Raw genomic sequence first — 16,764 nt, 5'->3', positions numbered from 1 at the left:
GAAGTTGCATATTCCCAGTTCACACATAAAAGCATTAGGAACATGTCAGAAATGAGCAGAGTGCTACCCATTTCCCTTGCCAGCAAAGTGAGGCTGGGAGCATCTTTACAATCTTGCTGTCTGGGCTAGCACAGCTCAGAGGACTTGGAAGAGAAGGTGCTAGATTTCTAGAAACAGGTAATGAGGGTGGTGGTGGTGAACAAGCATGGGGATAAGGGTGATTCAATAGCTACTGTACTTAAGTTTTCAGAAAGCCTTCGACAAAGTCCCTTACCAAAGGCTCTTAAAGCAAAGTAAGCTGTCATGGGATAAAAGGGAAGGTCACACCTAGAAAGGGTAGGAATAAACAGCCAGTTTTCACACTACAGAGAGGTAAATAGTGGCAGGGGTCTGTACTGGGACCAGTACTAAGGCTGTCAGTTTTGGTTGGCTATATTCCTGGAGATTTCATCACATGACAATCTTTAATTAAAGATTAATATTTCATGCTGGAAACTCCAGGCCAATCCTGGAGCACTGGCAACCCAAACCAGTGCTGTTCAACACATTCATAAATGATCTGGAAAAAGGGGTAAATACTGAGGTGGCAAAATTTGTAGAGGATACAAAACCACCAAAGATAGTAAAATCCAACGCAGACTTTGTAACTCTTCAAAGGGATTGTACAAAACTGAGTGACTGGGCAACACAATGGCAGATGAAATTCAGTATTGATAGATGCAGAGTAATGCACATTGGAAAACAATTCCAACTGTCCATATAAAATGATGGGGTCTAAATTAGCTCGCAAAGATCTTGTTAACTCTGGATGGCTCTCTATGAAAACATCCCTTCAATTTGCAGCAGCCAGAGCCGCTGTCAAAAAAGCTAATAGAAGGTTGGGAATCACTAAGAAAAGGATCAATAGTAAGACAGGAAAATATATTACCTCTATGTAAATCCATAGTACACCCACATCTTGAATATTGTATGCAGATGTGGTCACCCCATCTGCAGACAAGATATTGGAATTGGAAACAGAAAAAGACAACAAAAGTGATTAGGGGTATGGAACAGCTTCCATATGAGGAGAGATTAACAAGACTGGGACTTTTCAGGCTGGAAAAGAGACAACTAAGGGGGTATACGCTAGAAATCTGTGAAATCATGACTTGTGTGGAAAAAGTAAATGTTATTGACTCCTTATTAATAGGCAGCAGGTAAAACAAACAAAAGGAAGTATTTGTTGACCCTATGCAGTGCCAACCTTTAGAACTCTTTGCTAGAGGATGTTGTGAAGGCCAAGACTAGAACAGGGCTCAAACCCCCCCCCCCCCAAAAAAAACACTAGGTAAGTTCATGGAGGCGAGGTCCCTCAATTGCTATTAGCCAGGGTGGTGTTCCTAGCCTCTATTTGCCAGAAACTGGGAATGGATTACAGGAGATGGATCACCAGATGATTATGGCATTGGCTACTGTCAGTAAACAGGATACTGGGCTAGATGGACCTTTGGTCTAACCGAGTATGGCCATTCTGATGCCTCTTTGCAGCGTGTCACCCCATTTGCGTTATGTTAGAAGCAATGGATTAGTAAAACCTTGCTTCTTTCCTAATTAGACGAAACCCAGCAATTTGAGAAATCTATAAGGAGCATGACTGCAGCATTCAGAGAGCCATCACCTTTCTTTCTAAACTATCATTCAGTTTGTTAGGGAAGTATTCTTCCAACTTCAAAGTTTCTACCTACTCACATACAAAGGAGTATTTCCTGATAAAAATCAGGTTCTTATATCATGCCCATAACTATGATATTTCTTTATTCTTGGAGAAATTTACAACATTCACAACATGTCAAGAAATAGTCACTATAAAACGTTAGAGTTTGATTTTATTTCTTTTGACAGGAAAGTCAGCACTCCTCTGCCCCCAGTACAACTTTATGACAAGCCCTTCTAATTTAAAAAAAATGTTTTTCACACGGAATGAACAAATGTATTGCTAAAGGTAGTGAATAAAAAAAGGTATTTTAAAGACTGGACCTTAAGTTTAGCTTCCACTATCCCCCTTGCTGTAACTAAAAGTCAAAATGTGCAAATATTTCATAGAAACATTTTAGCCAGCTTCTTCATCATCTAAATGTTAAAGGGCCTTTTTTCAACCATCTTTTGTAAGCCAAACTTCCCTTACTCTTAGTAACTGCAAAAAGAAAAGGAGTACTTGTGGCACCTTAGAGACTAACCAATTTGAGCATAAGCTTTCGTGAGCTACAGCTCACTTCATCGGATAGCTGTAGCTCATGAAAGCTTATGCTTAAATAAATTGCTTAGTTTCTAAGGTACCACAAGTACTCCTTTTCTTTTTGCAAATACAGACTAACACGGCTGTTACTCTGAAACCTCTTAGTAACTGAGAGCTTCACTATTACAGAAAAGAAAGATGTACAGTTATACCTTTCAAGTTATTGGTTTTATGACTTTAAAAGCAATATATGTTCTACAATATATAAATATTTGAATCCTTCCAGCTGATAACCAACAGGTCTATTTGCTCACTTATCCCTAAAGACTAGATACAATAATTTACAGGGGTTTTTGTTTTGCGCTATGTTTAGTAAGATGTCATTGCATAAATACAGTAATTAGAACATCCCTCCCCTTCCTTCTCCCTTTTTAAAAAAATACATTGACTAGTACTTGATATGTTTATAATATAGAATAATTTGAGAATAATGGGGTATCATTTATTTTACAGTAATATGCAGCAAGCATTTAAACTAAACAAGAGTGTTTCTAAGTTTACACTGGTTATTTACCACAATACAGAATCACCCTCAAAAGCCAAATACTTTAGGGTTAGACTACAGATGTTAAAATGAGACTCAAGAAGCTCTAAATTAACTGTGCAAAACTAAAATTCCATCATATGTTCAGCATAATATATTCATGTTAAGATTTATACCTTCATTAAAATGGTCTTAATACATAAAATTCACTGTGATACCCAACAGCCTTAGTAGTAAGGACATACTGAATTTTCCTTACCAAACCGGAATTCTTGTAACAAACTATATTCTAATTATTCATCAAAAAGTGTATTTTATTGAATTTTGAAGTCCATTTAACAATTTAACATGCTTGAATTCAGTAAGCTTGCTAACTACAGTAGTTGGACCTATTCCCAAAGGTGATTCTTTTACAGATTATGTAGAATACAGTATTCTGAGACTATACAGACGGTGCACCGTCTTTGGCAAGCTACAGGCTACTATGGATCAGAAAAACCCTGTACGAGACTTGCAAGCAGTTACTGTTAAAATAATGAACTTCAGCCCTGAGAACAATGCATTCAAATCATGGCTCAACTGACAAGTCTAGTCGAAAAGCAACCATATCAAGCAAAAATTAAGAGGGTCCATTTAAGTTGTTAAATATTTATCAACATTTGAGGCCAAAAACAGCCTATAGTACATTTAAAGACTTGAAAAGACAAAAACCCTATAAAGACTGGTGCCATAAAAGTGTAACAGTAAGTGAAAATATTTCCTACACCCCTTAGTTTTCCACCTTTCAATTTAGGGAATTGCAGCAGCTGCTAAGAGTTCGCAGTTTTCATGTTCTTGTAGGAGCAAGTTAATTAAAAACCCCTTAATTTAGAAGCTAGTAGTACAAACCAGGTAAATAGATAAGATCTGTTTTAAAGTGGAGCTTTGAGTGCACGAAATTCACCCTCATGAAGCTTCTGACAGATTTCAGGAAGATGCAGCAATTTGAACTGCTACTAGTAGCTAATTTAAAGGTTTATTGTAAATATGACTATTGACAATAAGCTGAAATAGCTTGCTATTAAAGAAATGGCTCAAACATTGGTTTTAAGTTTAGTAAAACATAATACTGTAACTTAACTGATGAAGTGTCCAAGATACTAGTAATAGATTAATTCTCTCCAAGCAACTCCATATGTATGACCACCTAATAATTACTTGCATAGATCTCAAAGTGCTTTACAAAGGTGGATAAGCAATAGGTATTTAGTCATATGCAAGACTGCTACAGAACCAGCCAACAGAACAAACTCTTGTTTGGAGAAGTACTGTCATCTCAAAGCCTATATTTTGCAGAATTGCAAGCAGGGGTTAGCAGAACTGCCTTTTAGCTCTAAGAAATCTCTCAATCAAGGGACAACTTTGAGATAGCTAGTCCTATACCTTTTGGACACACTTGTGGACCAGCTGCATCCAACATCTGATTGCATGAAATATTTGTGTTGCATGTGTGACCTTTAAGTGTACTAACACAGTAAGTTGCTACACTAGGAGTTGAATTTGTCCAGCCTTTGAACAATATTAAAATATAGTTATAGCAGCCAGAACTTGCATTAGCTTGGTTATGTCAGTGCTAGACATCCTAGCTGGTTGCAGGCTCCGCATCTTGCCCTTAAGACCAGGTCCAGAGGCACTGGTTATTATTGACCCACACTATGAGATACTGAAATGTCATAACAAGCACCGCTGTTCCCTCCTACCCTCCCACACTCCACTTCCTGGTAGAGTACAGGAAGACAAGGAGAGCACTGAGGTTCAGCTCTTAAGAAAGCACTATAGATTTCAGCCTGTAGTAGGGTGCAGAGCCCTGTTTTAAGAATCAAGTTTATTGTTGCATACGAAACAAGGTGCCATTTAGGAAGTTCAATCACAATGCCCCATAAGCAAGGCAGAAATATGTAGTGATACTTGACTGCTGTAAGGATAGTTACAGTACATTGTACTTTGACGATGGATTGGGTAGCTATTTATTGCTAGCCTGAGCTGCATGATCATGATTGCATGATTATCTCCCCTCCATCATGGTATACTAGGCACATATATACCTTCAGTGTGTTTTACTTTTCATCACTCAGGTTCATTAATCTACCATGATGTAGACTAGGTTTCATATACAAGTTCAGCTCATAAGACAGATAGTTGCTCTGCTCCAACCCCTTTAGTAGGTCAGAGAGTTCCTACCCTAAGTTAAACCTATTTTAAGATAGTGTATAGTAGCACAAAGTCATGGCTCCTGTAGCCAATGAAAGATAGATTATGAACAGTGTATGTTTTGCAAGGGTAGCATTCCAAATATTTAAATCGTCCCAAATTAGTCAATAGCCATTGAAGCTTAAGGCAAGTTTTTAAAGTGGTTCATTAGAAGTAGGCTTGGAAGGACAGGGGGATTTTTAATCCATCAGTAAAAATCTATTTGACCATCCTCACAAACCAACTACAAATGTTGGCATTGATAAACAAAATGTACAAAGAAAAATGCTGTTTGAGAAGTTAGTTTGATTTAAGGACATCTAGCTGTATATTTTGACACATGATGTTGGCCATTTGTATTTTAGAGATTTATAATGGTTAACTTTTTGAATCTCAACATCTGCTGTCATTAAGTAGCCATTATCTCCCCCTGCTCCCAAATTTCCTACAACTGAAATTTAGAGTTGATAAAAAATACTTAATATAAAAAACAAATTTAGCTTTGCCAAGCCTCATTATAGGGAAATATGACTTAAGTTTAAGCCATGAACTAGTCGTAGAACTAATTTATAGAGAAGAATGAAATTTATGTGTAAGAGCACTATACAGAAAGCACAAGATGCTAAGTTAGTGACAATTCTGTCAGTTTTGCAGAGCTTTTCATGTTTGCTGTTAACAAAGTCATGCCTAAATACACATTTTTAAATGAGTCAGGAACAACTGCTGTGTTGATGGCAAGTTACCTATGTAGCTTCTGCCATGTTTATTTCTAGAACAGGTAGATGTAGTAACTTACTATTACTACTCCTATATTTGAGCCATGATTATGTTTTATATTGGTGTCTGCTGTGCGTATATTTTACTTTTCAAATGCAAAAGTTTGCATTTATAATAGTTAAGTTTCCTTTATACAAGATGTGCATTTAAGTCTCAATGCTACAAATCATTTTCAAAAAAAAAAAAGTGGTCAAAAACCTATACTCATTGTGCTATAAAATCAAAGTAGTTAGAACCTGAACATTTACACCTAATACTGGAAGCACTGCAAGAGATTCCTGTGGAGTTAATCACTCCTTTTTATATTTTAAGATAATACAATAAGAGCAACTGAACTGCATTTTTCTATTTTTATTATTTAAGTCTGACAAAGGCCTCAAGTGAAAGTGTCACTTTAACATCTAATCCCACCTATGTTGTGCACCTTTAATCCGGCTATGTAACATCCGACCAATATTCTGACTGCCTGCCTACACCAAAGGCAGATTCTGACATTTTTATAAAGTTACAATAAGCAAGCCAACAAGTTGGCAAAGGGAGATTATAACAAGAGGTAATACAGTTAGTTGCACATGACCACCAGGACTTTGTCAAGCTAACTGGCATTTTTTTTTTTTTTAATCACTTGAATTTCATGGTCTAAGAAATGTGATCAGCACCCACAGTTCAGTGAGAATCCCAATTCACAAAATATTAATGTCTAAGTTAAAACAATTCTATATTATGACAGTTCTACCTAAATGTTATGGCAAAAAACTAAATACTATTTATGTTCTAGGTTAATTTATAATCCTAGATACCATTGACTATCTTATCTAAAATCCCCTGAATACTGTACACTGTCTGTTCACACAGACAGACATGTTTTGCTCAAACAAATAAAATATACCTGCTAATGAACGAAACCATCAGGTTTCTTGGACCCATAAACTGAAGCCTACAGGCATGTTAGAAGAGGTACACAATTCAGAAGGAATTAAAACCTCAGTGATTATGAAAATTGCCAGTCAGCCTGCAACACTAATCCAGAATCCAGCACTATTTTGAAACAATCCAAAAAGAAATGAGGTTGCTTGTGAAGGCCATAGCTTTGGTGACAATCAGAACCAAATTTAAGATCTGTGGTTTGTCCGGACCTGAGCAATTGCTCGAGCCTGGAGATCCCATTTATTTGCAGGGCTTTATGGCTACAGCATATTCTTCGCTCATTGCACACATGACTGACACCTAGAAGACAAAAGATAAACATTAAAAATGTATGGATGACTCAATCACAAGAAACAAACCAATATGTGATAAAAGAAACTTCACCGAAAACTAATGTTGGAGGGACTCCTATCCCCACCTCCTCTTGTTTGAGAAGTAGCAGTAAATACAGATAACATGGAAATGTGTTTAATCTGATACAAAAAGTTTCCTACAGCTGGTCATTCCATCTGGCCCTATGAGGTGTTCTCTCTGGATATGCATCCCTTTCTTTACCCTGCTGCTTGGTCATCTGTTATGTTAGTGACTGGCAGCTTTTGGTTCTTCTCTCATAGCAGATGTCAGAGACAGCTAAACCTATCTATACTGACAAACCCTCCTAGTGGAGATGCAGTTTATACTAGCAAGAGTGTGCTTTTGCTCATATAAGCCGCATTTCCGTTACAACTTTTACCTTTATAGCTGTGTTGGGTAATGGTGTAATTTCCCGCCTTCCCCCCCGCCAAAGCTCCGAGCCCACACAACTACGCCAGCAAAACTTAAGTTTAGACCAGGTCTCAACTTGGCTTGTAATTTCCAGTTTGGGGCACAGCAAAGAGTTTGGACACATGCAAATGCAACTGAGGTGAGAACCGGCAAGCTTTCCATCAACCACAGAAGGGAGACCACTTAACTGCTTGAGCTGGGTTATGGAGGTTCATTTGTAACAGCTATACTCCTAAATTTGGTAGGAAGGAGTTAGAGTGTGGGAAACTGGTATGCTTCCAACTTCAGACTGAGAGAGTAAGAGACCAGGACCATTCTTTATCACAGAATCTTATGGAAAGTACAGATACCCTTTAAACTTGCCCTTTAGTGGCACCTTGATACTTTGTTCTTACCTGTACATCTTCACCTGCATTGTATTTCCCCTCTATTTCTTTGCCTAGTTCACCTTCTGGCAGCTTCAAATCCTCACGAACATCACCGCTTTCTGTCAGCAGAGAGAGGTAGCCATCCTGAATACAGATCAGCTATAGGGAGAAGTTGGTTTTTAGAAAATTCATCCTGCTAATTTGTCTAAATAGCAAGATTTACTAGTTTGTATTAATTCAGTGTATCAACTATGGAAACTAGGCCATCCTGTTACTTGCGCCTTCAAATATCACAGTAGTTTGGAGACAGATTCTACATCATCATGTTAACTTTGTTGCCTAATCAGGCTGCAAATCATGACATGACTGTTTTAAATGACCTTTCAAGAGAAGGGATTGAAAGCTATTAGCTTCTGCTAAACTAAGTTAAGTTGCACATTTGTTTTAAGTGGTCAAGTTATTAAGCACAAGGGTAAGTGTCCTGGGTGGTAGCACAACTACAAAACAAATAAGCTGACTTGATGATTTAGAGAGTATTTCTCTAGGCCATCACATCAGATTCCATTTATCTGAATGAACCAAATGCAGTGGTTTTTAACTCTAGCTCTTAAGTGCTGCTTTACAAGGCACTCACAAGGCGAGTCAGGAAGAAATTCTAGACTGCCATTCTCTGTATGAAAGTTAAGCTATTTTAATTTTTGAATGGTAACAGTCAAGTAACTAGCTTTGGACACCAAAAGGCTAGAACTGCCCATAAGACTGCATCACATATGAAAGTTCATATATCCTAATGGCTCTAGAGAGGGCCTTACTTTTCAGTAGCTTACTAGAGGGACCTCTAAGTGAACTAAAGAGCCAGGACAACAATGCTAAAAATACAAATGGGAAGCTCAAGCTCTAATATTGTGATTTAGTACTTGGTATGTAGCACCAACAGCTCTGAAGAAAAGTTACTATCCAGAACATGTATACTGCAGGCTGCAGTGTACATTATGCATACCGGGGCAATAAAGAACAGTCCACCTTGATTAGGAGCTTTAGCATTAGTACTCTAACCATGTGACCTTGAGTTTGCCAATTAATACTAATTGAGGATGTCATTTGATCTGGACAGATATCAACTAATAACTTTAAGATGAACTCCACCATATTTTGTTACCATCCTCCATAATTCATTCGTTCAGAGTAATCCAGCTTTTGACATCATTTGCACTGAGTTAGTGGACTGAATTTCTAGTGCCCCTGGTTCTAAGATGTTTAACTCAGTGCACTCTGAATTCATCAGAGCTGTCGTTTCACGCAGACTAAAAGACTGAATAAAAGCAACAAGGCTAGAAACTTGACTATCCTAAGATGTTAATTATGTTATGGAGAAGTGAAAAGTAGACAGGAAGGTGGCAGAGATCTGAGGTCTAGTTAATTTGTCAGCATCCTTCTAACACTTCGAAAAAGTTATCAAGTTAACAAAGGACATTTGTGAACCAGTTCCCTGCATCTACACTCCTCAATAGTGTTTAGTAGAATCAGAATGACTTTGGAGCAGTGCCAGCTAAACAGTTCAAGTCTATTTCAAGTCAAAAGAAATTCAGTAGGTATACTCAAGCCCAGAGTAAATGTGCTGCTCTGAAGGAAGTCCAGAAATCTTACCAAAGATAAGTCTTTTCTCGCCCCTGTAGTAAAGATACTTTCCCATCCTCCAGTATATAACCATTTTCCTTTCCCCATTAGAGAGTCATATTACCACCTTGCACTCCCTGACAGCAAAATGAAGTTAATATCCCAGACTTCAGGCCAAAATTTTAGAGCTAGTATGTTCAACAAGGGAGTAACTACCCTCAGAAGAGAGAAAGAAAAAGGGTCTGAAGTGGGAGAAGCAACTTTTTAAATTTTTTAAGCTAGCTACAATATGACATGCAGTTTAGGAGTGGAGCTAATTTACTTGTAGTATCTGAAATTTGTCATTATGACAACAGTTAGGAAGCTGTCTAATCACATCATCAGTAAACGGACTCACTTGATAGTCATTCCTCTTGATATTTGGAACATCCATGTTATGAGTGGATGGGCAGATATCTTCATATTTTTTGCCAGTGAATATATCAATACCAACCAAATGAACCTGCAAGAAGAGTAGTAAAGAGCAATTAGTTTTTTCTCCACTTAGGATCAGTCACTGGCAGCCTGCTGTTCAAGGCAACAGTTTAAGTTACTGGTTCATTTTATATATAAAACCGATTCCACTTTGAATGGGAGGGGCAAAAATTTTAGTCCAAGAGTTTATGGGTAACCTGAAAGAGAAAGTTCTGCTTGTACCCTTCCCCCCACCTCCGGTCATATATGAAGATGGTTTGAAACATTTGTCTTAAAGAAGGAGACTAAGAAAATTAGAGCTTTGGTATCCCAGTTCTACAATGACATCACTAGATTTGATATTTAAGGCTATGTTGGTTAGGAGTGCGAGAAAAAAAGTCACTCTTAACCAGTACAGCAATGCCAAAAGGTCTCTTTTCCCAGTATAAGCCAAGTCTACAGTAAAAAGTCTGTGCTGGTAAAGATATATACTTACAAATCTTAGCTTGGGCCAGGCCTGAAAGATGAGAGAAGTGGGATTTAAGCCCTTCTCCCCCAGTAGTAGGGGCATTTCTAAAAACGCCCTAGTAGTGCTAACACCAAACTAACCTATTCACAAGTCTTTTTGCTATGGTCTTAGACATTTTTGTGATGTTACATGTCTATGCTAAGACTCCCATGATTGCCAGACTACGCTGAACTAGTATTACCACAATGGAACGTAGACTAAAACCTGGTATAAACCAGGCTATCAACTGTTAACACCAATTAAGGTCTCCCTGTCCACCCTCTTAAACATCAAAATCTGGGCTGTTTCCAGGTCAATTAACTAAGAGACCCAAATGACCAAGGTTGTTACCTGCCCTTATCTTTATTTTGGTAATTATTTCAGGGCATCTTAGCTGCTGGTAGGCACTGAAGACAACTAGTTTTAAGAACAGTTTCTAGAAAAAGATTAACCAAAAGTGTGTCTACACTACAACTGCTACAGCTGCACAGCTACCACAGCACTGCTGTAGCACCATAGCTCATATGCTCCATGCATCAACAGAAAACATTTTCCACTGATCTAGGTAATCCAACACAGCTCTGAGTGATGTAGCTGGTCAACTTAACAACATGTAGACGAGGCCTGAGGGTCTGATCAGAACATTTTAAAGCCATTAGAGTGTCCCCTGCAAACCCATATATTGCTATACTGCTCCCAGGGGCAGGTGTAGGTCTCGTAGATTTTTTTTTTGTTATCTTTAGTTAATTGCTGTTACCCTCTATTGTTTAGTAGACAGACATACCTTAGGCTTCTACTTCAAGGTACAAAAGTGTAGTGAAGACTTAAGTACTCAATTAGCATGTGGTAAAAGCCAAGTATTTGTCACCTAGAACAGAGGCAAGGGAATGTCCACACCAGCCTTCAAAAAACAGATTAAGTAAATCAATTAATTGCCAGTTAGCTAGAGACATAAGAATTTAGTGAAGCCACACCAAGGACTAGTGCAAAGTATGTCTACTTAGCCAAGCCATTTAGATGGTCTCAAAAAGTGGGGCAAGACTCTTTCATACAGTACCTTAATTCTAGATTGTCTAAATTAGGATTTGGAAAGTCTATAAAATGGGTTATATTGAGTCCTTTAATATGTTAGAGGCACCTCCAGTTGTTTACAGTAGGCTGTTAACATGCATTACCCAATGCCTTCCAAATCCACCTTTAGGCAAAGGCTAGTCTGTAATCCCTCTACCTTCTTAGAGCACTTCCATCAAGTCCATAAACTCTGGTCTACCCCATGTAATTTTCAAGATCCTACAAGGAAAATGCATACATAGAATCTTGTCTTTAATATTACCCCCACTGTTTATCATTTGCTGAAGAGTTGGGATTGAATAGTACAGAAAACTTGCCCTGAGGCATGGGCACGCTGGTATTATGTCCATAATAATTCCATAACTAGAAGTTTCAGAGTAGCAGCCGTGTTAGTCTGTATTTGCAAAAAGAAAAGGAGTACGTGTGGCACCTTACAGACTAACAAACTAACAAAAGCTTATGCTCAAATAAATTTGTTAGTCTCCAAGGTGCCACATGTACTCCTTTTCTTATAAGTGTATCTAGAGATCTGACAGGTGATTTGTGCAGAGTGTGTGTGTATACGTGTACACACACAACATTATTAATATAAAAAATAAAGTCATTGAGAGAGAAGATATTCAAGCCCAAAAGGAAAGGTATGAGAGCATGCCAGTCTGTTTACCTTAGCATGACCGTGCTTGCCGGTCTTAGAGGTTGACATTTCAACAATTTTGCAAGGACGTCCCTTGAGCACGACGAAGCCGTTCTTGCGCAGCGCAGAGCACTGCATGGGGTAGGTGGAGGAAGCACCAGCATCTCCAGTCGTGAAGTCAATCTCATCGGCCATGGTGCGCTGGGTCCGTTAGCGGGTACTACTAGAGAATAAGGAGCGGATGCAGCTTTTACCAGCAACCGGACACCTTAGAGAAACGTGGGGGGGAAGGGTCCCAAGGCATCTACACAGCAGTTAAGCAGCCCCTTAGCCCGGGCCGGGCGCGGGGGTTTAGCTGCGGTGCACGTGTACCCTGCCTGGGCGCTGAGCGGCGCAGGGAGCCGACCTGCCCCAAGGCTGCTGGCCGGCCGGGCAGCCCGTGCTCCTGGGCAGCCCCTCAGCTGGGCCCAGGGGTCTGCCCGCCCCGGGCCGGCCAGCGGCGCGAGGGAGGCCTCCGGCCCTGCCCACGTGCCTGCGGAGACGCCGTTGCGGCGCCCGGCCGCACTGCGGAGGGGGTGCCGGCCGCGTGGAGACAGAGCCGCGCTCGCCCCACACACCGCGTGCGCCCGGCCCACCCGCGGGGAGGGTGAAGGGCTCCCACCTCCCGCGGGGCGCCCGGCTCAGTGGCGGGGTGGCCCGACCCCGCGCGGCCCCGGCAACTCCAACGGCCGGGAGCGGCGCGCGCCAGGCCCGGCTCTTACCCGCCGACAGGAAACGGAGCGTCGCCCGCTGCGCACACGCGCCCGGCCTCTAGCACTGCGGCAGCCGGGGAAGCGGGGGGGAGGCAGGACAGAGCGGTAGAGCCTCACGCGCACACCGATACTCCCCCACCCCCCCCACTTCCGCTTTGTAGCCGCGGGCGCAGCTCTCATTGGCTGCCAGGAGGCCAGGTTAGGCGGGGCTCCGGGTGCCCCGCCCCTTCCATGTGACTCGGAGCGCACAAACTTCCGGGTCACCCGCGCGCCGCGCCGCGCCCCTACCGTGGCGATTCACCGCCGCTCAGCATTGGTTGGAGTCTGACCACGTGGTGCGGAAAGTTCACTTTCCCCTCCCCTCGAGCTGCTCCTCCTCCACATGCCTTAAAGCAACAGCACTTCCGCTTGGGGCGTCTCTCCAACCGGAAACAGGTTTCCCCACAGACTTGTGGGATGATCCGCGTCTCGCCTACTATGGAAAGCGGCTTGGGTCACAATATCCCTTCCCCCCACCAACCAGCAGCATGTCACGTGACGCTGGCGGCCATTGCTACCGAGGCAACTTCTGAGCGTGTAAAGGGGCTGGTTTGGGGCTTACCCGCCCTGCTGTAAGGGCCGTCCCTTTTTTGATGCCACACATCCTGGCGTGGCGACTCGCCTTACAGCCGTGATGCTGGGCATACGGCCTGCCAGGGGTGCGCGTTCTGCAGGGCTGTGGCATGTAGGGTTGCTAAAGTATTTCCAAAATAAGGGGTTGTTTTCTTAGCAGCCCTGCATCACGCCTCTTCCTGGTATTATCATTAGTATTAATAATAAGCAGCGCTCACTTACATTCACCAGGGGTATTTCTTGCTCCTTTTTGCAGCACTCAGCAATTCCTGATCTTGTACAGAGATGAAAAAATAAGTCCTTGTAATAAGGGACTATTGGTAACCCTAGACTTAACTGGCATGTCCCCCCCACCACCTATGAAACACCAGGCCTGGGAATGAGCCTGGCATTCCACCCTTGCCACATTTCAGAGTTTACTAGGCAAATCAGCAGAGCACTAGCTCAGAAGCAGCTGTCGCTCACCCAAGGTAGAGAGAGGGTGGGTCAGAGCTGACCAGGCTGACTTTGCCATGTTACCTTTCAGATAGACAAGCATACTTTGGCCCATTTAACTTACACTATGTGGATCTTTGTCTCTTTCTAGTGGTTAGATGCATACCAAGGTTTATGAGTACGTTACTACCACCATCCTAATGTGCACTATTGTTGTGCTCTAGTAAAAGTTAATGCTTTGAGATCCCAGGTTCAGTTCCCATAGCTGGTCAAGAAGGGGCATAGTTATATTTGCTATGCTCTTTCTAACTATTAGGTCATACTCTGCTAACAGAAGCAGGAACAGAATCTGATTTGTGTCCATTTATTCTTTTGCATAGAAACTGACCGGTTTGGCCAATATACATGGCAGAGGGGCATTGCTGGCACATGATGGCATAGATCACATTGGTAGATGTGCAGGTGAATGAGCCCCTGATGGTGTGACTGATGTGATTAGGTCCTATGGTGATGTCCCTTGAATAGATATGCGGACAGAGTTGGCAATGGGATTTGTTGCAGGGATAGGTTCGTGGGTTAGTGTTTCTGTTATGTGGTGTGTAGTTGCTGGTGAGTATTTGCTTCAGGTTGGGGGGCTGTCTGTAAGCGAGGACTAGCCTGTCTCCCAAGGTCTGTGAGAGTGAGGGATTGTCCTTCAGAATAGTTTGTAGATCCTTGATGATGCGCTGGAGAGGTTTTAGTTGGGGGCTGTAGGTGATTGCTAGTTCACAAATAGTTGTATTAAAGCCTGTTTTATCCCCAGTTCAGGCTACTCCTCCTAGAGGATAACAGCATGCCTCCCACACCAGTCACTCCTACCTGCTGACATGTCTAGGAGGAAAAATATATTTGTTAGTTTGAGAACACAGGAATAATTATTAAAATGAGTTTATATTGTAAAACATTATAGTTAGAGGTGAATTTGGGTGTTGTGTTAATATTTGTTTTGTTATTCTATTTTCAGTGTTTGTATTCTGGTTAACAGGAGCTGCCCCTTTGAGAACAAGGTGGGGCTGAGGGTGAGGTTTGAAGAAGACAGAGTAGTGTGGGGGAGCTGTTGCTTCTGTATGCAGAGATTGGAAGACTCATGAATCAGCCCATATCTACACTACGGGCGCTGCAGCCGCAGAGCTACAGCTCTGTGTCTGTAGCACCGTAGCATAGACACTTCCTACAGCAACTGAAGGGTCTCCCCCCCCCCCCAACCACCGTCAGTGTAGGTAATCTACTCCCTGAGTGGTGGAGCAATCAACGGAAGATTCTTCCATTGATGTAACTGCATCTGTCAGCTTAACTATGGTGCGGTGGTGTGAATTTTTCACAGCCACTGAACAATGTAGCTAGGTCATGCTAAATTTTAAGTGTAGACCAGGTCTTAGCCATCTTGCTTTAGCCTAAGGGCTTATCTCTATGGGGAATTTACCAGCATAACTATGCTGATAAAATTATACTGCTATAGTTATGCTTCTACATTTCCCCGTTTAGATAAGCCCTTACTCGACAGAGCATGACCACAGCAATTGAGTTCCACATCCTGGCTGTCATGCCCCATGTCCACACTGACGCTGTATCTAATAATGGGAGACACAAAGATTTCTGGGTGTTTCCCATGTTTCGTGTGCTATTACATCTTTGTGCTGTCAGGTATGGATCCCATTCAGTCTAACAACTGGAACTGACAGATGCTGGTTTTTATGGAGACGATGTTTTCTCTGGCATGCAACTGCCAAAGCCGCTGCAGGGGGTGATGTCATGTGTTTCAAGGGTGGCTTTTTGCCCACAGAAGATAGTGGCAGCTTGCTATTACAAACAGAAGGAGTAAAGGCCAGCACCTTGCGGACATAGAGACATGGACTTAGTTGATGTGTTTTTCCCCTGTGGAGATCAGAGCTGGATCGGGGCTACAAGCATAGAGTTGTGGGAATCCATTATGATGGAAATATGCAATGACCAGCAGTGGGCCCCAAATTTTCATACGAGGAAAGCAACATTCCTTTAGCTGTGTGAGAAGCTTACCCCAATCCTTGAGCTCCAGTACACCTGGATGAAAGAGGCAATAATACTCCAGAAACAAGTTGTTATTGCCCTCTGGAAACTGGAACCTTGGACTGCTATAGATCTGTTGGTAATTGATTCAAAGATGGCTAATCCCCAGCTGACATCACGGATAGGCAATTATCACTCTGCTGGTAAAAGTTGCCACAAAACGCCAAGAAGTGCTGGTATGGGTAATAGATATCTATCAGTCTGGACACTTCATGGCCTCTCATTGGTGCGGTAGCCAAAAACCTCACAAACACCCCTGTGAGGTGGAATAGTGCTGTTATCCTCATTTTACAGATGGGGGACTGATGCCCAGAGAGACTAAGTGACTTGTCCAAGCTCACCCAGCCTGCGGCGGAGCATGACATTGAACGCATTATTTTTCATTTGGAATTAAGTAGCACCTAGAGGCACCAGTCAGAGATCAGGGTCCAATTGTCCTATAGCCATTTACGGGTATGTCTATAGTTCGAGTGCCACAGCAGTGCAGCTATAGCAATGCAGCTAGGTCACAGTAGTGCTGCAGGTAGACGTTCGCTACAGCACCGGAAGAGCTGTTTCTGTTGCTGTAGTAACTCTGCTCCCTCAAGACACAGTAGCTAGGTCGACAGAATTCTTTCGTTGACGTAGAAGTATCTACAGCGGGACTTAACTACATCTCTCAGGGATGTGAATTTTTGAGGGATGTAGCGAGGTCAACCTCAGTTGTTTGTATTACAAATCAGGATTAGGAATCAGGAAATCTGGGTGTAAATCCCAGCTCTCTGACATA

At 41.9% G+C, this 16,764-nt stretch overlaps 1 protein-coding gene across 3 annotated transcripts; it reads right to left on the bottom strand.

Annotated features, from left to right (window-relative positions):
• Positions 1-1,842: 1,842 nt before the first annotated feature.
• On the bottom strand, positions 1,843-13,012 carry EIF5A2 (eukaryotic translation initiation factor 5A2). 3 transcript variants are annotated; one of them, XR_013347095.1, is made up of 6 exons: positions 12,873-13,012; positions 12,142-12,334; positions 9,843-9,947; positions 7,856-7,987; positions 2,377-6,995; positions 1,843-2,166 (listed from the first exon to the last, which is right to left on the bottom strand). XR_013347095.1 is itself a non-coding variant. In XM_077826224.1 (5 exons), exons 2-5 carry the CDS (start codon positions 12,304-12,306, stop codon positions 6,936-6,938), a joined length of 462 nt encoding a protein of 153 aa, XP_077682350.1. In that variant the 5' UTR covers positions 12,307-12,334; positions 12,873-13,012; the 3' UTR covers positions 1,843-6,935. The 3 variants fall into 3 exon arrangements, 2 of the variants coding, with proteins under 2 accessions (XP_077682350.1, XP_077682351.1); XM_077826224.1 differs by having other exon boundaries at positions 1,843-6,995; XM_077826225.1 differs by having other exon boundaries at positions 1,843-6,995; positions 12,142-12,331; positions 12,873-13,002.
• Between the last annotated feature and the right edge of the window lie 3,752 nt (positions 13,013-16,764).

Source organism: Eretmochelys imbricata, chromosome 9, assembly GCF_965152235.1.
Source record: "Eretmochelys imbricata isolate rEreImb1 chromosome 9, rEreImb1.hap1, whole genome shotgun sequence".
NCBI classification, from domain to species: Eukaryota; Metazoa; Chordata; order Testudines; family Cheloniidae; genus Eretmochelys; species Eretmochelys imbricata.
This window is presented reverse-complemented; position numbering and strand designations above follow the sequence as displayed.

What these genes read in the sequence shown, in the direction of transcription:
- EIF5A2 (XM_077826224.1), bottom strand. Translation starts at nt 12,306, where the DNA reads ATGGCCGATGAGATTGACTTCACGACTGGAGATGCTGGTGCTTCCTCC. An exon ending in GCAAGCACGGTCATGCTAAG is followed by an intron (nt 9,948 to 12,141) that starts GTAAACAGACTG and finishes CTCTTCTTGCAG; the next exon opens with GTTCATTTGGTTGGTATTGA. An exon ending in ATGCAGGTGAAGATGTACAG is followed by an intron (nt 6,996 to 7,855) that starts GTAAGAACAAAG and finishes TTTGTCTTCTAG; the next exon opens with GTGTCAGTCATGTGTGCAAT.